This window comes from Quercus robur, chromosome 7 (assembly GCF_932294415.1).
Source record: "Quercus robur chromosome 7, dhQueRobu3.1, whole genome shotgun sequence".
Taxonomy (NCBI): domain Eukaryota; kingdom Viridiplantae; phylum Streptophyta; class Magnoliopsida; order Fagales; family Fagaceae; genus Quercus; species Quercus robur.
The window spans coordinates 12470299-12494539 of record NC_065540.1 but is presented as its reverse complement, the minus strand read 5'-3'; the positions used below and the strand labels follow the sequence as shown (position 1 = coordinate 12494539).

Here is a 24241-nt window from a genome sequence, read left to right as displayed (position 1 = left end):
AAGTATACTATTATAAATCTAAGTTAAGGATGACTTCGTTCTAAAAAAAAAACCAAAGACAAAGAACCAAAAAAGAAAAGAAGAAAAGTTTAAGAAAGACCTCAAGTGAAGAATCTCTAAAATGACTTCACAAATCTTTTTGCTCGTTGAGAATGTGGAAGAAATGGTGTTGGCCATGATGGTTGCACAAGTAGAAATATCAATTTTGCAGGTACAGACACAAAGAAACAGGAGTTACCACCAGTTAAGGTTTTCCCCATATTTCATAGTTGGCTGGCCATTTTCAATACTCTCTTCCACATTTTGCACAAGACAATGGAATTGATGAATTATAAGATGACAACTTCGCCATCATGTAGGTGGAAGGCTAGCAAATCTGCAGCAGCTGGAGTTCCTTCACTATTTAACAAGCCTAGAATATTCCAAAACAATGTCCATGAAGTAAACTTTTTGTATCATGAACCATGCACCTGCACTACCGTAATCCTCAAGTTCCAAAAATATAAGCAAATTCTGCTTCTGAATAGCAGAAACTAGTTGAAAACCAATGAAATTTAACCCATTGCAAAGCATAAGAAAATAAAAATCTGTAGTGCATCATTTGATCAGAAAATTGGAGGTATTTCATTGCTTTAACATAATTCATATTGGTAATTAATTATTCCAAAACATAATTTCACTATATTAAAGTAACAACTATAATTTAGAAAGACAGATATAAAAGGTACAGCTACAAAATTCATATTGGTAATTAATTATTCCAAATCATAATTTCATTATATTTAAAGTAACAACTATAATTTAGAAAGACAGATATATAAGGTACAGCTACAAAATTCACATCGGTAATTAATTATTCCAAAACATAATTTCATTATATTTAAGTGTCAACAATAATTTAGAAAGAACAAGAGAACACGAAAAGCACTTGAATCGCTGGCCTGCCATGAATAAGTACAAATTTTGTTGCATAATAAAAAGCAATGCACTACATCCCACAATCTGTAGTCTGTACCAACAATGATTTGAGCATCTAAACTTCACTGTTAGAGATATGACTGCCTTCAACTTCATGATAACTGCTTCTTTGTCATCTCAAAACAGAAAACAGTCTGCATGGGATGGAGGAAAAGGGATGGAGACAAACAAAGTGCTCTTACTTAGGGATTTATAATAAAGATATAATTTCCAATCCAAATGACTTCTAAAAGCATCATAAAAGTTGGAGAGGAAAGATTAAAAGACAAAATAACAACTTACTTCCAACTTCTTGAGTTTTGTAGTTTAGAACCAAGGGCATTCAAACATGGAGAGGAATTGGTGTTGGCGCTGCCCTCAACTTCTCAACTTCTTGCCGTTGCTTCTTTTGCTTTTGACGTTTAGAAACAAACTCGCTCCATAAAAATGGGGAAGGGCATTCAAACTTCAATGGGAGAGGTACTGGTGTTGGCCACGATGGTTGCCCAACTAAGAAGACATATTTTGCAGGTATGCTATTAGAGGAGTATATACTTTTGCATGGTAAAAGTTTTTCCAGTCGGCCGGCCATTGTTAATACCCTCGTCCGCATGTTACACAAAACAATGCATTTGCGAAATTGTAAAAAAACAAATTCGCCAACATTTGGATGGAAAGCTAACAATGACCCAGTTGAGATCTTTTCCTTTGCCATCTTGAGGAGATCGGAATATTCTGAAACCATGTCTTTGAAGTAAATTTTGTATTTCAGACACCATGTACCAGCATTGTTGTAATCCTCGAGTTCCCAAACAGAAAAACTGCGAGAGTATTGCAAAGAAGAATCTTGGAATATCCGGAGACGCCCTTGGAACACTCCAAAGGAGACCCATTCTCCAAGGGAAAGGTCAATGGGTGGATCAATATAGCGGCATCCTTGTGCATTGTTGAATGGATCGAACACAACAAAGCCTCTGATCATTCTATCATTTTCATCCACCCAATGTAGCACCCCATTGCAGGCAACAACACCAGCATGCTGAGGCGTTCCAAACAAGGAATTAAATCCGCGCGGTGACGAAACAAGAGAGTCGCACCATTCACCGGTGTCGGAAGAAAAGATCTGCATACGTATCTGAGTAGAGTTGGATTGAGTGGGAGAATAAATGCGCACCACTCTATAACTGTAATGGGCATTGGTAATACATCCCTGCTCTTTGTCACAGCTATCTGGAATGCATATAAAGCCCACCAAAACAATTCCGCGATATCCCTGGTATGGAAGGCGAGGGAGAATGATCCACTGTTTGGTAATAGGATTACAGATGTAATACTCAGTAAAGCCTGAATTAACAATCGGCAGAACTTCGCTGCGTATCAGTAATAAATCGTTGAACGATGCTTCGACGCAAAAGGGATAATTTTTTCTTGCAAACTCGATACAGGGAAGAAAGTTGAGAAAATCGAGTCCGTCACCGTCACCGTCACCGTCACCAACACCGCCACAGTCCTCATCGAATGGAAGAGCGAGGATCTTTTTGGCATGGTATAACACAAGAGTAAAGGGGTCTGTGTTTGACTTACTGAATGGGAGTCTGTGGAGCATGGCGTTGCGAACAAACAGAGGATGAGAAATCACAGAACACCAGCGCTTCGACACAGACTTACATTGGAGAGCCCATCGGCAAGGGAGTCGATAAAGGATCTCGAACAGTATAGCATCTGGCAGTTCTTCGATCTTGATGAATTCAGGCAGCTGGATCGAATCATCCGGATCTGGCTCTTCTTCTTCTTCTTCTAATCTTCTTCTTTTGCGATATGGAAATTCCTTCGGATCCTCTTCAACATCATCTTCTTTTCTTCTTTTACAAGACAAAACCAGAGGAAGGTCTGTGTCTGTGTCTGTGATTTTGATTGACTCCACCGCCATGGTAACGGCGGAAACAGAAGCAGATATTTCTTTGTCGGGTTGGGGAAAAGGAAGAGAAACCTAAACAACAGAAGTTTAATAAACCGGAAAGGTAAAAATCTATGGATTTGCTTTTATATTTATAGACGGTAATATACGTGTCGGTTTTCATGTCGGTTTCTGATTGAGGTGGACTAATCCAAACCGTTTATTTTTATTTTCCAATAAATGGTTAAAAATTTTATAGTGTTATTACCGAATTGACCTTTTTTTTTCATCTTTTTATACATAAATAATAATTTATTTTACACCTGAGCCTTGTTTTTCCTTGAAAATTTTACTAGTACATCTTGTTTTACAATGAATACAGGTAGAGCATATTATCAAAAAAATATAATGAAAAAACAAGTAGGACATTCACATCAATTCTTATATAATAAAACAACACATCAATTCTTATATAATAAAAAAAGTGTAAAATTTACACAATTTTATTTTAAAATAACTTATATCGGTCCGTGTATAAGAGAATAGAGTGAATAGTAATTATTATGTATGAAAAAAGATTAACAATTAAAAAAATCAAGAAAATTTGATTTTTTTAATGAAATATAATGTAAAATAAATAATTCGATGTGAAATAATTTGAAAATAAGTATGTAAAATAGAAAAAGTAGGTTATTATATTAAAATAAACATAAATTTTTACATAAACTAATATGAATGATCAAACTTGAAAACTTTAGTGAATTGTGATTCATGGGTTGCTTTCAACAACGGTTCTTCATGTTGTCCGGTACTCCCTCCCTTAAATCTTATGTTATTTTGGTAAAGTTTTTTGCATAAGTCTCTTGGTTGGTTTGGGTCATTTGAAATATGAATAAGTCTAATCACAACCCCTACATAAAAAGTTAATATTCTTTTGTCCTTTCCCAACACCACTCATTCCAATGTTAGATCCACGCCAAAAACATAATAAATCCCTCTATGGCCTTAATCTATCCTCTAGATAATGGTTTTCAAATGATAGGGGTAATTTCGACAAATGTAAATTGACTTATAAGCAAAAGGCTAAGAGAGCAGATGACCTCTATGAGACCCTCGACTTCACAAAAAAAAAAAATGACGGAAGCTCGGGAAAGACTGATAGAAGTAACATACCCTTAATAAACCGATGACACTTTCAATGGGTGACACCACCACAAGAGCTAATGGATACATTCCCCCACAAACTGACGGGAAAACCTGAAGCGACGGGTAACCATAAGGCCGATAGGGTGGAAAAGCTGACGGGTCCTATATGGCATTGCTTGGTCCTCATTAATACTCATGTATAGAAATATCTTGCACATCACACATAAAGACCTTATCACGCTACCATATCTTCCCCATATGGAAAGACACCCTAGAATCTCAGAAACCTTAATACCAAATCTCCTCTACAAGGAAAGGGATCTTAGTTCCCTTCTCGCCACTATATAAGCACCAGACCTCCTCTTTCCTCAGGTACGCAAAAAATTCCTAACTCTCTCATTATAGAGTTCTTAGAAATTTCTCATTCACTAACTTGACCTTAGGAGGGTTCTTGGCTGGTACCGCACTAATGCCTTCTGTTTGGTCCTTTTCTTTTTCCCAATAATGTTCAAATTCTTGTGCGTATGCACAAGAATTTGAACATTATTGGGGGGGAAAAAAAAAAACATTGAAGAATTTTATCAGTTATCTCTACGTCCTCATCAACTTAAAAAATTCTTGGAAATAATGTTCACTGGATGTGATATCATGATACCATCTTTGTCTTCTTACACATTTATATCTATGTTCTCATCAACTTCAATATGGGGATTTCAACACCTCAGCACAATCACCTAAATGTACAACCTGCCCTCAATATGAAAGATTTAAATAATTAAAAAAAAAAAAACAACAAACAAAAAAAATTTAGTGTCAAGGTTTTCTTGTGTGAGAGAGAGAGAATGAGCTTTTGTTTATACTAAACATGTTTTAACTATTGGAAAATATTGAAACATATATTATATAGAAGGAGAAAGAAACGATAAATCACAACCCAATCATGGATTTTGGCATGATTTTTTATTTATTTAGTCCTATGTGTTACAATGGCTAAAATATTAACTCCATGGATCTTTAACAACATAAATTTGTTTACAATCAAGTTGTAGATTTATAGCTCTTATACTTCCAAATATGTATCATGGAACTAAGGCATGGTGTTGCAAATATCACCTATGATGGGAAATTAGTAACAACATAAAATATTATGGTCCATAGATGTAGTTGCACATATTTAAGAGATTAAATTTTACGCTCTCCAATCCCAACATACCACAACATCTATCACATATTAAACAGTAGGTACAACCACACTCAATCAATTCAAATACCTATATGAAAATCCAACTCAAGTAGGAGTTAATTGAGATGTTATTTGATGTGGTAGGATATATTGAGTTTTAAGTAAATAGTTGATGTGACAATCTCTAATTGGACATGTAAAATATAGGTTTTACACCTTATTCTTATCAAATTCGGACTTATTCTTTAAACTATGGGGTATAAATAAGCTTTATTTTCCTAAGAATGCATCAAGTTGTTACACTTCGGGTAAATCAAGAGAGAAATGATAGATATAATTGGATTGGATTACTAATCAATAGATGGTGGAAATAGTCTAATAAGAGTTCCACTTTAAAATAAGTAAAAAGAGACAAAACAAAACAGTACTCACCTCATTGTCCTTCACTTTTAGCCCATTATTTCGGTTTAGATAGACTAATTAATGTCATGTTCTCCTTTGATATTAGAGACTTGAATCCAATTACTTTGTCCAACCCAATATATACTTCCATTGCTACTCGCATTAACACAATTTTTATTCTTATTAATTCAAGCCAGCTTCAAATCCGAGACATCATTGATCATTCATTCCTTATTCTCCACCTTTAGCATGCTTGATGGAGATTTTCTATAGCTAGATTGATCACTAATTGAAAATAAATGGAGACCCTAAATTAAATGAATGGAGCAAAAGTAGTACTTGATCTTAATATATTTAGAATTAGTTCTAAAGTTCTCTTCTAATGTCAAGAGAAGGGCTATCTAGTGCAACTTATGATTTTATAATCTTGCCACCATTCCTTGCCTAAGTTTCTTCTTGCAAGACTTTTGAGGCTTCTATTCCTAGGATTTTGTAATTTTTCTGTCTTGATATATCTAATTATATATTAAGGAGGACACCCAAAGTAAGAATCTGGCAAAGACCAAGAATTACTCATTCTTAGCATGTTAGCTGCCAACCCTTCTTTATTGCTCCTCTTGTGTGACTATAGAGAATGTTCTGAAGTCATCTTCAGTAGGAGCTGTTAGTTAACAATTCAACCATGGATACTATTATTTAATTTTTTTGTGAACACATGGAAGAAGAACAATTGAATGTAGCCAAATGACAAACCAATTTAAACTTCTGGTTTTGTCGCTGATATTGTAGTTAATGATTGTGGCTCCAATATTATGATGGTTTTATTATTCTACAATGCTCTGAAATTCACATGAAATAAAACAAACTGTGATACAATCCTCCACTCTATTTAGAGTTCTAGTTGTCCAAAACAATTCCATTAAAATTTTATGGGTAGGAATAAAATGGACAATCTACCAATCCTAATCCATTTCAAAATACTCCAATAACACAGTGACTAGTGTCCACTATTTCTGGTAGTTCCAATATGATGACACTAATAATTTGAATTACCCACCACCCTTTTACCACTTTAATACCAAATCCCATACACAAATTTTATATAAATAAAACTAAACCATTGAAGTTGCAAAGATAAATTATTGAGACAAACTCATCACTATTTCAAATTAAGGGAATGAAAACTAAATGAGAGAGAGAGAGATGAACCTTAGTGAGAATGACATCGAAAAGATCCATCCCTGCTTTTGAACCCCCCATCGTTGTTTGGTGCCTGAAATTTTCACAGGAAAAAAAAAAAAAAAAAACTGAGTTTGTAATGGTATGGCAGGTAATTGGGTAAGATGATGGACCGTTTGAGTGAGGGAAAAAAACCTCCTTTGAGTATGTATGTTTAGTCGACAAACTCTATCTATCTTTGTTTTTAATGTGGCTAATAAGGATATAGGAGAGAGAGAGAGATGATTTACACATATATGATGGACCACCAAAGCTTGTTTGAGGATGTATCTCTCCATTCTTTGAATAGAATCTTGTCAAAGGATGGTTAGTCAAAGTCGTTATTAGCGTCTTTGGAAGTGAAATTTAGTATTTTGTGATATTTGGAAGAAACGAATATTGCATAAAAGATTAAGTTTGAAGCCGAAATTTGGAGGGAGAGGAGTACCAGTGGAGTTGCAATTTGTTACTATGTTGATCATTATCTGCTACCATCTGTTGTTGTGTTGATCATTAATAGATGGTTCCATAGTTGTAGGACTTTTAATTTGTAGATGAGGTCTATCCTTAACACGTTGCCATTAATTTCCTCTACATTGAGTTTTCCTTTTCGTGAAAATAAGGGGTGGGAAGCATATGCGGAGGGGGAGTGGGTCGACCATGTCTCTTATCCCTCTCTGTTTCTTCCCTTTAGAATTTTCTCTCTTCTTTAGAGCAGCATTTAACGCTTGCTTCATTTGACTCCTCGGTATTTACATTGTTGTAAATACAATGAATATTTGGATGAATATCTATGATGTGATTTTATTTTTGGCACAAAAATTAAGAATATTTTTAACACATATGACACAAAATTGTACTCTAATTTGAGATTTGAATTGAACAATTGAAAGGATAATTATAATGTAGTCTCCACATAGATCTAAACATATGACACAAAATTGAAACTCAAAATTGAAATTATTCAAATTTGAGTTTTTTTCAGTTTCATCTATTATTAGAGGAAAAAAGAGTTTGAATGATTTTATATTTATGAGCTATTTTTGTGTAACTAAAAATAATTCAATTTATAAATTATTTATGTAATATACCTTGATTATATACGGTTCATTACTAACTAGGTAATACACACACACACACACACAAATGTTAGAGAAAATTCAATTAGAATCAAAATTGGATTTTGCTTTTGTTAGCTTTCCATAAAAATTAAATTTTTAGATTTTTGCTGTTATTTTTTTTCTAAATTAATGAGCATATTTTTTATACGGTTTCTATTTAGATATTTTGTATGCTAAAATCTTGAATCTAAAAAATTGTAATTGAGCTGAACGATCTTATGCACCTATTCCCATTTAATTTAGGAAATACTATTAGACCAATCTATTCCTTTTATTTTGTGTTGTATTTAGTAAAATTTCAAGTACAATAATTGTGAATTTATATATATATATATATGCGCAGTATCCAATAGTGATTTTCAAAATTATATACATAATAGTAATATAATGAGAAACTTGGCGTAACTAATATCATGAAAATTGTAAGGAAAAACCATTTTAGTATGTTAAAATGTCCTGGTTGAACTAATGTCTTATATGTTTAATAACTCAAACTAACATCAATAGCACCAATCCAATTTATCATTCTCATGCATAAGCACGGGCTACATACTAGTTTAAGTTATATACATGGATAGTCTTATAAATCATCATTTAGTGAGTTAGAGAAGATAGCTCCAATTGGGTTTGGAGTTAAACTTTTTTTTTTTTTTTTTTTTTTTTTATAAAAGCAAAGATAATTTAAAAAAAAATTAAAGCAAAAAAAGCTAATTAAAAAATAAAGAAAGTTAGATTTTAAACCCCATACTTTTGGGTTATAACAAATTAAAATTTGTAACTTCAAATCTAATAAATTTAACCTTGAAGTTTGAAAAAGAAACAAATTAAACTCTAAGATTTTTAAAAAATTAACAAATTAAATCCTAAACTTGTATTAAACTCCAAACACAACGTTGTCAAACTTAAATGAGCAAAATTTTTATTTATTTATATTTATTGGACCTGAGATTTTATATGTTACTTTTTGAAACCTCAAGGCTTAATTTATTATTTTTGAAAATATAGGATTTAATTTGTTGCACTCTTCAAACTATAAGGTTTAAAAAGTAATTTTGCTTAAGAATGCAATCATTCAAACATACTCTTGACTCTTGGATGGCGATAAGCTTCTCATGTAGGAAGCATTTGTCTAGAGTTCTAATTTATTTCGTACTCAACAGAGTCAACACTCAAAACTCTACAAAGAGTCCTGCGTAAGATCTCTACATGGGACTATTCCATTGATAAAGGGACCTACAAATAAATATTTCCCAGGTGCAATGAAAAGAGAGTCCAATGCAGCTGATCCAAGTAGTGCTTAGATAAATGCTTTTGATGTCACTTTCGAATGTGAGGTTTACTCAAATGAAGAGAGGTATGAGATTGAGAAAGGCCAGACCTGGCTGCTAGGAACGGAGGTAAGACTTGTAGTTAAGAGGACGACTTGCTGCTGGTTGTATGTGGTGGCTTAGTCACTGGTGTGTGTGTGTTTTCTTGACTTTGATACGTGTTATTGAGTAAGGACAAAATTATTTTGTTTAAACTTTTTTAAAGATTTGGTTGTTTGTTTTGGGTAAAATTAGTTGATTGGATTTTTTTTTTTTTTTTTTTGGTGTTTCACTATTGGTAATTTTTGTTGTTGGACTAATTTTTTTGGGCTTTTATATTTTGTTTTAAATTTTAAATTTATATATTCTTTTATGGTCTTTAAAAGGAAGAAAATGTTAGAGTTACAAACTTTTTTACAAATTACTAATATAGTAAGTGGTTATTGATAAGTAAAAATGTGGTGTAAGTGGTGAGCCTAGATACAAACTAATAAGAATTTGCTAAAATGATATTGTTAAGGGGGTAAAGTGTAATTTTATAAAACAAAATTGCTAAAATTAATACTTAGCATATATTCTATTTTTTTTTTATTTGGGGTGTGTTGCCCCCCCCCCCCCCCGGCGGCCGCCGGCCGTCAAGGACTACGTCCGTTCCTGTTGGCTGCAGTGTTAGTGCTTTGCTTGTTTGATTCATGAATATGAATACCATTCAAGTTCTCTTCCTCCTTTCTCTTAACTCTCTCTCTCTCTATTGATCCCTTTCTTTTCTCTTTGGAAGCCAAGCTCCCTCAAAGTAGCCATTTTCCAAGTTAGAACAAATCAAACTAGGACTTAGAATCAACTGTCCCATGATTTTCAGGTTGAGTTACAACAAGTATTATCTCATTTATTGGATATATTTATATAAATCCTCAATATCACAATGTGTGGATTTCATAGCAATATGAGACTCACGCATTGTAAAAGGAAAAATGCATTATCTAATACATGAAACACATTCTCAAATATGACAAAATGGTGCAGATGAGTAGTGATTTTTAAATTACCCCTTTGAAATGTGCATGTGGTAGTAATAGTTGGAGTATTATAACTCCAATTTGATGGTCAAAATGGCCAAATATCACTGTTTTTGAATATATTTTGTAATATACTATTGTTTCTGAAATATGTAAGGATCTACCACTAATTGAGAACTCGAGTTTGAGGAAATCAAGTTTCTCATGGTACTCGAGTTCATGGAACTTGAGTTTCATAAAAAATAGCACGGCAAATTTGAAGGCTATTTTTTCAAAGAACTCGAGTTCTAGAGTTCATGGAACTTGAGTTCCATAAAAAATAGCACGGCAAATTTGAAAGCTATTTTTTCAAAGAACTCGAGTTTCTAGAACTCGAGTTATACGACAAACTCGAGTTTTACAAAATCAAGTTTTAAAAAGGTAGTAGATTGCTAAATATTTTGCAAATAATGATAGATCGATACATATTTTTCTAAACAGTGCTATATGATCATTTTAGCCCCAATTGGTAGAAATATTTCAGCATCATGTATTTGCGGACTGATTTTTAAGTTTGATATATTGGCACATCAACTAACTTAGAAGTTAGTGCTTCCCATCTAAAGTCAGAGATAGAGTGTTTTGAAAAAAAAAAAAAAAGTCAGAGATAGTGTCAATCATTATTGGGCTTCAAAATTTAATGGTCAAGCGCAAAACTGGTAAACATACACCAATTCAACTTTTTTAAAAAATGTAACTAAGGCTGGGTTTGGATACGCGTTTGCGTTTTTGCTGCTGTGCGTTTCTGCGTTTTCCCTTTTTTTTTTTTTTTTTTTTCACGAGATTTTCCCACAAGCGGCTACTGTTCATGCAACAGTAGCCGCAACTTTTGACCGGTTTTATGTGAACAGTGCATTTGTGCACTGTTTACGGATCCACAAATTTCATTTTTTATCAACTTTTTCATTAAAAATGGGTCCCACGGTACTATTCACACATTTAAAAATTATTTTGCTACAGTGTTTTCAGTTTTCAGTTTTCAGTTTTCAGTTTCAGCAAAATAAGTTCTATCCAAACACACCCTAAATTTGGTAGAGCTAATTTGTGCTTACTATAAAGTGTAATATAAAATTCATGTATATAGAAATCATATCTTAAGAACATGATTTTAGCTTTGCATTTCAATTTGGATATCTAACATTCAAACCTTTAGAGATATGGATATCTTTAATGTAGGAATGACTTCTTCAAATAGTATTCATGTTATACATAAATCATATCTTAAAAACACTATTTTGGTTATACTATTCAGTATGGATATCAAACACCCAAACCTTTAAGGTTTGGATATCTCTAAGGCAAAAATTCAAATAGGATTCATTTTATATCGTTTCTTAAAAACATTATTTCAATTCACATACAATCTTATTCATGTTACATAGAAACCGTGTCTTAAAAATACAATTTTAATACTGGCTCAAACATACTCTTGGATGTTGATAAGCTTCTCACGTAGGAAATATTTGTATGGAGTTCTAATTTATTAGACCAAGCTGTAGTGCTAGTAATATATGTTGCGGTGTTAATACGATTTAGTTGTAGGAATGGCAACAAGTCGGGTTTGGGCCAGGTTTCTTTATGCCCAAACTCGACCCGTGGGTCTGCCCCGGAAAAGCAAGGGTTAGGAAGTGTTGATCAAGGGTTAGGAAGTAGCCACCACAAATGGATTTACATGCATGGATTGAGCTGTGAAGAGAAAGGGTTAACAAGTGTTGCTGCCGCTAGCTGATGTATGGCTATGATTTGCTGAGTAGCACTCTATATGGTGAATGTAATTTGACTTTCCTTAGTCCCGCCTTATTAGCTCGTATTAACAGACATTAAATTTGTCGCATTAGTCCTAAGTTAGTGGGCAGGGTCTATTATGCTATGATGAGTCTGCTAAATATCTCTCTCTCTCTCTCTTAGTAGCCATTTTCCAAGTTAGAACAGATCATTAGGATCAGGGTTCCTAACATTCATTGGCTCTATCCAAGACTTAAAAAACTAGGAATTGATCAACTATCCCATGATTTTGAGACTGAGTTGCAACAATTTTTATCTTATACATTGAACATATGCACGTAAATCATCCATATCACAATGTGTGAATTGACAAATATAGAAACCCACACATTGTGAGAGTAAATATGCATCATATGATACACGAGATATTTTCTCAAATTACACAAAATGGTGTGTGATGAGGTGTGATTACTAAATTACTCCTTTCTAATGGGCATCTGGTACTAATAAGCCACAATCTTGTAATATAACTCAAATTTTAATAAAAATATTTCAGTATCATGCATCCTTGGACTGATGCTCTATTTGTTTCAGCGATAATGAGTTATTTTCCCAAAAAAAAAAAAAATAGTGAAAAACAATTTTTAAAAAATAAAACCATAATTTTTCTGTTGACTAAATATAATTTTCTTTTGACTTTTTTTTTTATGCTATTAAACATTAAAAAAATATGAAAACTATTTTTATACCATCGGAGCGTAATTTGTAAGTTGAATATATTGGCACATCAGCTATTAAACGTAGGGTTTATGACTTCCCATTTGAAGTAAGAGATAGAGTCAACCATTATTGGTGGTCAAGCGAAGAAATAGTAAACAAACACCAATTTTTTTTTTTTTTTTTTTTGGTTAAGAACAAACACCAATTCACCTAAAAGAAGTATAATCAAGTTTGGTAGAGCTAACTTGTGCTGACAGTAATAGTTTATTTTTTTACTACGAGGACCATTTATTAGACCTCCCTTTAGTTCTTTTTTTTTTTTTTTTTGAGAAAGAAGTCAATGTAATTTATTAAGAAAAACCCGATAAATCGGTTTGGAATACAGAATAAAATTGTGGAGGAACATCCTCCATCCAAACTAGAAAATCTGGTATGCCAACTGCATATCTAGCCAGATAATGTGCTAGCCTGTTGCCTTCCCTCTTTGTATGAGAGTAACGCAACTCATCAAATTGTTGGGACAAAAACCTTGCATCCTCCAAAAGTAATCCGTATGGCACCAAAACCATCCTATCCTCCCTTAACCCTGCAATAACATCCAATGAATCTCCCTCTAACACAGCCCGGTTCACCCCTACATCAGCTGCAAAGGAAAGAGCCCATGTCGCAGCCATAGCTTCGACCTCGGAAGCTCCTAACATCTGGTGCACCACCTTCGAACATGCAGCAATAACAAGACCTCTGCTATCTCTAATAACCACTCCTATACCAGACTTCTTTTCCGTTGGGAAAATCGCTCCATCAAAGTTAATCTTGAAATTACCTGATGGCGGAGGCTTCCACTTACATCTGGTTGGTTGAGAGCGCAGGGGAACTGGATTAGGACTGCTCTGTCTTGCTTGGTACTCAGCTAGCCACTGTTTAGAGAGAAGCGCAATCTGATGGATGGCATCTGCTGTTTGGTTAAGCCGCACACGGTTCCGCTGGTTCCAAATGGACCAAACCGTGACCTCCCTTTAGTTCTTAAAACACAAATATTGTTGTTTTGAAAAGATATCCACATTTTTTTAAGGATGTCCATACTTCTTACACTACTGAGTGTGCACAATAGTGTGCAAATAATTATTGTTTTTCTTAAAAATGGTCCTATCTGCTTAATTTTTCTCTTTCATATTTATTTCCCCTCCCTCTCATTCGTGTTACCCTAGAGAGTTACAGATAAAAATGCATGCATACAAAGGCCAGTTCATCATGAACAAAAAATCAACTTTTCTTTGGGTTATTGCTCAGGGAATTTAACTTGAGACATGAAATGAAAGCATGTAAATCCAGCAACGCCAATCTACAAACGCTCACTTTTCTCACATGGACTAGGGGTACTACAATTTTTCAATCTTTCTCACGCCAAAACTGAACGATAGAACATGATACAATCCCTTTCTAACCAGATTGTGGAAATTATAGAACTTTATACATGCAAAATTAGTCCCACTGATTGTCTAATTTAATCTTATGATACAAACAATTAATAACAAAGCAGACATGCATCTGCATGACAGCTGAACAGAGGTGGTAAATACTTCCACCGAATATTAGCAATAGTTTCCCTAAAAATTAATGCAAAAGCAGAAAAAGTTTTTGCAAAGCTTCCGTTGAAAGTAGACAACTTCATCAGGGGATGCTTAGTCTAGAAAATTTTAAATTAACCATCTGTTGGTTTGTACACCAAGAAAGATCCAGTGCTAAAATAATTGGATGCCAGTGCCTTTCCAGCTGAGGTTGGCTGAGAGAGGGCCAGTTGAGAGAGTTCAAGAACAGAATCCATGCAGACACTCATCCTACAATTAGCATAAAATAAGAGAACAGCCAAAATAAGAGCAAAACACATTAGTAACTGATGATGATTTGATCGTCAGTTGATTTATGATCGTCCAGATGAAGCTGTTCCTCGCCAGATCAACCTTCTGCAACCCGTGGACGAACGAAAGGAAGTAGTTTGCCGGCGTTGTGCCTGCAAAAAGGTCTCCGATGCCAAAGTTAGAAAGATTGACAAAGGAGAACAATGGGAGTAATTTGCTAGAGTGTTTTCTTACCCTACCCCTTTCGGGGTTCCGTCTTTATATATGTGTGTTTGCAGGTTTTCTCTTCTAGCCGTTGGTGGAGCCTTGATGGAGGCTTTAATCTAGCCTGGTAACGTCTTTGCTGGGTGTTAATGATGAGCTGCCATTCCCAACGGTCTGAAGGTTTGATTACTGTTTCGTAACCGTTCCGCGGAGAGTGGGAACGAGTGTTCGGATCTTTGAGCAACGACCTTACCTCTCTGGACGATTTTAGTAAGATCGTCCCTATCTTGCATTGTATGGACGATTACCATTTTGGTCGGGCTTATCAGCTGCCCCCCTATTCCATGGTCGTCCATTATTTGGATGATTATAGGAATATGAAAAGATTGTTATTTATTTTTCAGAAATGGCGCTTCGAGTTCTGCTCCGCATTGATTGCGTAGTGGCGGCTGTGGCTCCTCTCAGTGCCACGTGTCAGATTTCTACTGGTGGGAGTGCCTCGTTTCCGGTGAGTGCCTTTTCAGTTTTCCCGCACTTTCCAAGGCAGAAACCTTTGATTTCTTTTGGCTTTTCCTTTTTGCACTTCCCCATTGCAGTTGATCTCTCTTACGCGTATTTTGCTCCTCCCCTCCTCAGTTTCCTCCCTAACTTCCAGGTACGCCCACCCCATTTACGCTTTTCTTTCCTTTTCAGTTTTTCCTTGCATTTGTGTCACTTAAATTCTTTTCCCTTTCTGTACTGGTTTCTCTTCTCACTGAGTGGTGGAGTTAGTTCTTTTTCTTTTTTCTTTTTAATGGTGGACCCTTTCGAAGTTAGGCGTAGCTTCCCTTCCGTAGCCTTTCTCCTTGCCCGCCTAGGTTCCTTGGTAGAGTTTTCTGGTGACCTATTAGGTGCGCCTTCCCTCGCCGGTTCGTACCCAGTAGTGGAGGAATTTGTTAATAGGGGTTCTGGGCTAGGTTTGGCGTTGGGTGTTTTATACCCCCTTCTGTTGGAGTCTCAAGCTTGGTTCCGGTCTATTAGAGGGCAACTAAGAGAGGAAAATATGGGTTTAGAAGAAGGGTTAGGTGATTTAGAAAGGGGTTCATCCTCAAATGTGGTCGAGGAAGAGGCCGGGACCGTTGCTATAACCACCACTCCTTCCCGTGCTCCTTCGTCCTCCCATTCCCCTGTTCCGGCGACGGCCCGTCGATTTCATGCCCTGAAGGAAAATTGCTCCTTAAAAGTTGAGGTTTTTAGTAAATTTAAGGACAGATTCCAATTTCCAGAGGGAACTAAGGCTCGTCTACCCAGGAAGGGCGAAAAGGCTTGTGCCTTTGCCCACGGAGAAGTTTGCTTTTATGAGGCTGCTTTTTCGTGTGGCCTCTGATTCCCCGTCCATCCATTCATAATGGAGCTTCTTTACCATTTTAACCTTGCACCGAGGCAACTTATGCCTAACTCCTGGAGAATAATGATTAGTTGCATGGTGATCTGGACGACCATTGCTGATGGGGATATGATCTCAGTTAATGAGTTTGTCTACTTATATCGTCTGAAAGAGTCCAGAGAATTTGGGTACTACGAGTTCGTCCCTTGGTCTAGGAAGGCCCGTCTGGTAGCTGACCTTCCGTCGTCCTTTCGCTACTGGAAATCAAGATACTTCTTTGTATCTGGGGACGGTTGGGAAACGTTGCCTGACGATCTGTGGGGGAATGTACCTAGGTTGCTGCAACGATGGGAGACCCCGTTGATTGGTGCGTGTTCCCCAATGTTGTTGGCCCTTTTTTTTTTTTTTTTTTTTTTTTTTTTTTTTTTTTTTTTTTTTTTTTTTTTTTCAGCTTCTGTGTCTTGACGTCGTCCTTTGCAGTGAAAGACCGTCCGGAGCTAGAGGCCAAGTTTGCAAAGCGAGTGCAGGCTGCTCTTGAATACGCAAGGACGATAGAAGATTTTGGTGAGCTGATTGATCCGCGAACCTTGGCTCGTCACTGCCTGGGACCAGAACCTTCACTTTACGTTCTCAGTACCCTTGACCGTGAAGAGAGAAAACGTAAGTTGCACTTCACGCTTTTTCTTCGTGTTTATCTGCATTCTTTTTATTCGTCCTTACGTCTTTTTTATTCGTCCTTACACCTCTTTTATTCGTCCTTGATATCATTTGGGTAGAAATGACGTCGAAATTCAACAAGGAGATGTATGATAAAATCAAGGGCAAAAAGAATGAGCCCCTTTCCAGCATAGGCCAGAAGAGGCTGAGGATCACAGATAGGGAGAAGGAGAAAGAGGTAGTGGAGAGAGGGTCGTCCACACCTACCCTTGATCTGGAAGAGGGTCTAGCTGCCTCTCCTGGTATTTCAATTGAGGAGGTCGCTCGTCCTTCGAAGAAGCAGAAGGCTGCCAACAAAGGGAAAGGGGAGGTCGATGCCAGCGTTTGGTCAGACGCAGGGACGGCCATGGACCGTGCCACCGAGCTTTTTACCCCTGGTGAGATGAGGGAAGTCACGAGCATTCCTTCACACGAGATGGTGAGCCGCCACGTTCATAAACTTGTGTAGGTGAATCATCATATACCCTGTCCTTTTCCTCGTTTTTACCTGCCTAACCATTTTTGTTGTTTTTCATTGATCTAATTTTTATTAACTCTGTATTCGTCCGTAGGTGTTGGGGGAGACCATGCACATCACCACTCAATATCTCGCGAATGAGGAGAAGGCCGTCGTGGCCAACTCGAAGGTAGAAGCTTTGGAGGCCGAGACTTCTGGTTTGCGGAAGGATTTGATCACGACTATGGACTCTCTTAACGTTTCCAAGGAGCAAGTCCGTGTGCTGACGGAGCAGCTGGACGTCGAGAGGCAATCCGTGAAGCAGAAGGACGAACTGCTAGCGGCGGCTGCTCAGAAGATGAAAGTTGCAGTGGCCAAGGCCGTCACTGCTTTTCAATCCACTGAAGAATACAACACCATTCTCTTCCAGTGGTACTTTAAAGGGTTCGAGCTGCTGTGAAGGTATTTGGTCAAGCATGGTCCTGCCGTAAGCCTTGATGATCTAGATTTTGAAGCCGTTGATAAGGAAATTGAGGAGGACGAGGCGGCTCAAGCAGGAGCGTCTACCGGTGTTGAACCACCTCAGGCCAACCAGGACGATGATACTGCTCCTCCAGCTTAATTTGCTTTTAAGAAAATTTCTCTTCTTTTTTTTTTTTTTTTTTTATGCACCAAGTCCAGAACAGCTGTTGTTTGGATGCCCCTCCTGTTTTTGGGGCCCCCTATTTTTGTTTCTAGAACAATTTAACTTTATGTTTGATTTTATAAATGTCTGTGTTTGGGTTTGCGCTTTTGATTTTGGAAGTGTTTCCTATAACCTGACTTTTTGGTCGTCTTGTATGGACGAGATTATGTTGATCAACTTGAAGGGTTTTTGCCCTCCTGTACAGACGATGTCATGTTGTGTGATGCGCATGGACATCAAGGAAATTTAGCTTTAGAGGCGACGTGCATTTCTTAAGGAAGCTTTTTTTAGGGACGATGTACATCCACTAAGGGATTTTACCGTCATTAAACTTTTTAGGGACGATGTACATCCATTTAAGGAATTTTATCGTCATTAAGCTTTTTAGGGACGATGTACATCCATTAAGGAATTTTATCGTCATTAAACTTTTTAGGGACGATGTACATCCAGTTAAGGAATTTTATCGTCATTAAGCTTTTTAGGGACGATCGCCTGTGCTTATCTTTGGAAACAGTGGTGAATGATTTGCTCAATAACATTCAAGGGATGCTGGATAATACTTATAACTCGAACAATTGCTTACATAAGATAGAAGTATCAAATTGGTTTTACAATGAAGTTTATGGTTCCTTTTCGTAATACCTCTTTAGATGCTCAACGTTCCATGGACGAGATAGTCTTTTCCCTTTTGAATCCTCCAGGTGGTAGCTGCCCTGACACGAATAATGGACGACTCTGTAGGGTCCTTCCCAGGACGGTCCCAACTTACCATGTGCTGGGTCCTTTGTGGCAGGGGTGACTTTTCTAAGGACGAGGTTACACGAAAAGCACTTGAATCGCTGGCCTGCCATGAATAAGTACAAATTTTGTTGCATAATAAAAAGCAATGCACTACATCCCACAATCTGTAGTCTGTACCAACAATGATTTGAGCAACTAAACTTCACTGTTAGAGATATGACTGCCTTCAACTTCATGATAACTGCTTCTTTGTCATCTCAAAACAGAAAACAGTCTGCTTGGGATGGAGGAAAAGGGATGGAGACAAGCAAAATGCTCTTACTTAGGAATTTATAATGAAGATATAATTTCCAATCCAAATGAGTTCTAAAAGCATCATAAAAGTTGGAGAGGAAAGATTAAAAGACAAAATAACAACTTACTTCCAACTTCTTGAGTTTTGTAGTTTAGAACCAAGGGCATTCAAACATGGAGAGGAATTGGTGTTGGCGCTGCCCTCAACTTCTCAACTTCTTGCCGTTGCTTCTTTTGCTTTTGACGTTTAGAAACAAACTCGCTCCATAAAAATGGGGAAGGGCATTCAAACTTCAATGGGAGAGGTACTGGTGTTGGCCACGATGGTTGCCCAACTAAGAAGACATATTTTGCAGGTATGCTATTAGAGGAGTATATACTTTTGCATGGTAAAAGTTTTTCCAGTCGGCCGGCCATTGTTAATACCCTCGTCCGCATGTTACACAAAACAATGCATTTGCGAAATTGTAAAAAAACAAATTCGCCAACATTTGGATGGAAAGCTAACAATGACCCAGTTGAGATCTTTTCCTTTGCCATCTTGAGGAGATCGGAATATTCTGAAACCATGTCTTTGAAGTAAATTTTGTATTTCAGACACCATGTACCAGCATTGTTGTAATCCTCGAGTTCCCAAACAGAAAAACTGCGAGAGTATTGCAAAGAAGAATCTTGGAATATCCGGAGACGCCCTTGGAACACTCCAAAGGAGACCCATTCTCCAAGGGAAAGGTCAATGGGTGGATCAATATAGCGGCATCCTTGTGCATTGTTGAATGGATCGAACACAACAAAGCCTCTGATCATTCTATCATTTTCATCCACCCAATGTAGCACCCCATTGCAGGCAACAACACCAGCATGCTGAGGCGTTCCAAACAAGGAATTAAATCCGCGCGGTGACGAAACAAGAGAGTCGCACCATTCACCGGTGTCGGAAGAAAAGATCTGCATACGTATCTGAGTAGAGTTGGATTGAGTGGGAGAATAAATGCGCACCACTCTATAACTGTAATGGGCATTGGCAATACATCCCTGCTCTTTGTCACAGCTATCTGGAATGCATATAAAGCCCACCAAAACAATTCCGCGATATCCCTGGTATGGAAGGCGAGGGAGAATGATCCACTGTTTGGTAATAGGATTACAGATGATATACTCAGTAAAGCCTGAATTAACAATCGGCAGAACTTCGCTGCGTATCAGTAATAAATCGTTGAACGATGCTTCGACGCAAAAGGGATAATTTTTTCTTGCAAACTCGATACAGGGAAGAAAGTTGAGAAAATCGAGTCCGTCACCGTCACCGTCACCGTCGCCGTCACCAACACCGCCACAGTCCTCATCGAATGGAAGAGCGAGGATCTTTGTGGCATGGTATAACACAAGAGTAAAGGGGTCTGTGTTTGACTTACTGAGTGGGTGTCGGTGGAGCATGGCGTTGCGAACAAACAAGGGATGAGAAATCACAGAACACCAGCGCTTCGACACAGACTTACATTGGAGAGCCCATCGGCAAGGGAGTCGATAAAGGATCTCGAACAGTATAGCATCTGGCAGTTCTTCGATCTTGATGCATTCAGGCAGCTGGGTCGAATCATCCGGATCTGGCTCTTCTTCTTCTTCTTCTAATCTTCTTCTTTTGCGATGTGGAAATTCCTTCGGATCCTCTTCAACATCATCTTCTTTTCTTCTTTTACAAGACAAAACCAGAGGAAGGTCTGTGTCTGTGTCTGTGATTTTGATTGACTCCACCGCCATGGTAACGGCGGAAACAGAAGCAGATATTTCTTTGTTGGGTTGGGGAAAAGGAAGAGAAACCTAAATAAACGAAAACAACCGAAGTTTAATACTATAAACCGGAAAGGTAATTTAAGTATTTTAAATCTATGGATTTGCCTTTATAATTTATAGACGGCCATATACGTGTCGGTTTCCATGTCGGTTTCTGATTGAGCTGGACTAATCCAAACCGTTTATTTTTATTTTCCAATAAATGGTTAAAAATTGTATTTCGACAGCCACATATGCACTCTGCCTAATGCACTCTGTCACTCCTTTATTACTTTAATTCCTAAAGTAAAAAGTCATGAATATGTCTCCCAATATCGACCTATCTGCCTTAGTAATGTTCTTTTTAGAATTTTTTCAAAGGTGTTGGCAAACAAGTTGAAACAAATTATGCCACAGCTTGTCTCTGATCATCAAAGTGCTTTCATGGCGGATCGGTTAATTTCAGACAACATCATGGTGGCTTTTGAGACTCTACACTACATGAGAAATCACTCATCGGGTAACACAGGGTACATGGCTTTGAAGTTGGACATGAGTAAGGCGTACGATAGAGTGGAGTGGCGATACATGGAGAAACTGATGCGGAAAATGGGTTTTGCAGAGGCATGGGTTAAATTGATGATGAAGTGTATTTCGACAACCACATACTCGGTTTTGATAAATGGGGAACCCCAAGGGCACATTACCCCAACTAGAGGCCTTAGACAAGGCGACCCTCTCTCCCCTTATTTATTTCTTTTATGCACAGAGGGTTTTCATGGGTTGTTGAAAAAAGCTGAAACTTTGGGTGACATAAGGGGGGTTTCGATTTGCCGGAATGGTCCTAGACTAACTCACCTTCTTTTTGCAGACGATAGTCTTATCTTCTGCAGGGCAAAAGAAAGCGAGTGTCAGAAATTATTGGAAGTCTTAACCAAGTATGAAGGTGCATCGGGGCAGCAAATAAATAGAGACAAAACCACTCTATTCTTCAGTAAATCAACCTCTCAGGATATGCAAAACACAATCAAAACCGCTCTTGGAGTACCGGTGGTGTAGCAATATGAAAAGTACTTGGGCCTACCATCTTTCATTGGTCGAAGAAAAAAAGAGAGCTTTGACAATATCAAACAAAGGGTGTGGAAAAAATTGCAAGGGTGGGAAGGGAAATTACTATCTCAGGCAAGAAGGGAGATTCTAATCAAGGCAGTGGCACAAGCTTTGCCTACATACGCGATGTCGTGTTTCAAGCTACCAATCGGATTGTGCCATGATATTGAGACTTTGGTTAAAAAAAAATTTTGGGGTCAAAGAGGAGAGAGCAGAAAGGTCCATTGGACAAAATGGGAGGAGCTTTGCAAACCGAAGACACAAGGGGGAATGGGTTTCAAAGATCTTTCAAGATTCAATGATGCACTACTTGCAAAGCAAACTTGGAGACTCTTGCATGATAAAACATCACTGTTTTATAGAGTTTTCAAAGCCAAGTATTTTCCCAACTGCACAATTATGGAAGCCACAAGTCCGAACTCAGCCTCATATGCATGGAAAAGCATAATTAATGGCAGGGAAGTAATACAAAAGGGTGCGGTTTGGAGGATTGGAGATGGATGCTCAGTTTCAATTTGGGGTACACGTTGGTTGCCTGTAAAACACTCCCCAAAAATTATTTCACCATGTACAGGAGCTTTGGCAGATGCTAAAGTTAGTGCTCTCTTGGATGTTGAAAACAGAGCTTGGAAGGAAGATGTGCTGGAGGAAATCTACTGAGTTTTGAAGCGGAGATGATCAAAAAAATCCCCTTGAGCCACACGGACCAGGCAGACACCCTCACCTGGCCTTTCAGCCCTACTGGGGGTTACACGGTCAAGTCAGGGTACACTTTCTTGCAACAAGAGTACCATTCATCTCAACCTGGTCAATCTGATCCGGAGTCTCTAAAACCTCTCTGGAAGTCAATATGGAGTTTACAGGTTCCGAGTAAGGTGAAAAATTTTATTTGGCGGGCATTAAAAGATTCTTTACCTACAAAGAAGAACCTGATGAAGAGGAAAGTCATTGATGATAACCTTTGTGAGCAATGCAAAGACCAAAGAGAGGACGTGGTCCATGCACTATATCACTGTCCGAAGCTGCGTGGACTGTGGTCAGATGTACAGCTCTGGGATCATAGTTGCTTGAAGCAGGCGACATCTTTTATTGATCTAATCGGTTGTGTTTTGCAGATAACAGGGATCCAACACACTTCTCCATGGTGGCGTGGGCAATCTGGAACCGGAGAAATAACCTTCGCTTCGGAAAACCAGCAGCTCCTCTCAACGAGCTGATAACTCAAGCACAAGATAGGATGCATGAATTTAAGCTCTACAACGTCTCAACCATCATCCCAGTGGGCCGACCACCAACCAGTTGGCAAGCACCGAGCAGCAACATTTACAAAGTTAATTTCGATGGCGCTATATTTGCAGCAGAAAATAGCGCCGGCTTGGGAGTGGTCATCCGCAACTCAGAGGGCCAAGTCATGCTCTCTCTTTCGGAAAAACCACACTTCCCTTTACAGCTATCGAAGTGGAAGCACTGGCAGCAAGGAGGGCTTTGAAGCTAGCACTAGAGACCGGGTTTCAACAGATAACCTTGGAAGGGGACTCGTAGATACTTATCTCAGCACTAGTAAACAATACTCACTCTCTGTCAAGCTTTAGACACATACTGAAGGACATTCAGTTTCTTGCCTCATGTTTCTCAAAAATAAATTACTCTCATGTGCGTAAGCATTGTAATATTGTAGCTCACTCTTTAGCAAGAAGGGCAATTTCTTTATCTCAAATGCAAGTCTGGATGGAAGATGTACAACCAGATATTCTTCCTGTACTTCAGGCCGACTTAACTGGCCTTCCTACTTAATAAGAGTTTGGTCTTCTTTCTAAAAAAAAAAAAAAAAAAAAAAAAAAAAAGAATATTTCAAACTTTAACTTTTCCTATTTAACTATACTAATATATACTGTATATATAGTCCCACTAACCGAGCAACGGTCATCTCTCTCTCTCTCTCTCTCTGTTTCAGATTTTGAATTTGAACCCAAAACCCTCTTCCCAAAAAAAATCAAAATCTCAAAAAGAGCTTCCCCAAAACCATCAAAATCTGAATCTTTTTCAGATTCTGCACCCAATCCTTACCCTATTTTCCCCAAAAATTCAAATCGCACAATCAAAATCTCAATCTTTTTCAACCCCAATTCTTTATCTCAGATTCTCAGTTCGTGGTCTCTTTGATTCTGTACACAAATCAAGTCTCTTCTCTCTCGCTTTTGGGTAAGTCTTTTTCTCTACTCGGCTCTAGTTTTTTTTCTTTGATTTAGAATGCACTTTTCTTTCTGTGGGGAGGTAGTGCACAAACTATATTGAAGAAAATAATATTGATGGCAAAATTTT

At 37.5% G+C, this 24241-nt stretch overlaps 1 protein-coding gene and 1 long non-coding RNA gene across 7 annotated transcripts in view; one reads left to right on the top strand and one right to left on the bottom strand.

The window, feature by feature from the left end:
* Positions 1–849: 849 nt before the first annotated feature.
* The window catches only part of LOC126692281 (F-box protein At5g07610-like), a 33744-nt gene continuing 10352 nt past the window's right edge, over positions 850–24241 (bottom strand). The window contains exons 1-3 of one of the 6 annotated variants that reach the window (XM_050387829.1): positions 20756–20851; positions 1261–2857; positions 850–1112 (exon numbers count right to left, since the gene is read on the bottom strand). In XM_050387829.1, the coding sequence (XP_050243786.1) occupies positions 1301–2857; positions 20756–20797 (1599 nt within the window). In that variant the 5' untranslated portion in view covers positions 20798–20851 and the 3' untranslated portion in view covers positions 850–1112; positions 1261–1300. Of the gene's footprint in view, positions 1113–1260; positions 2858–18670; positions 19017–19164; positions 20852–24241 lie in introns of those variants that run through there. The other 5 variants (XM_050387830.1, XM_050387827.1, XM_050387825.1 and 2 more) reach the window with 5 other exon arrangements.
* LOC126692289 (uncharacterized) lies at positions 2707–23979 on the top strand. Its single transcript, XR_007644959.1, has 2 exons — positions 2707–2851; positions 20756–23979. It is a non-coding gene; the product is annotated as an uncharacterized LOC126692289 (long non-coding RNA).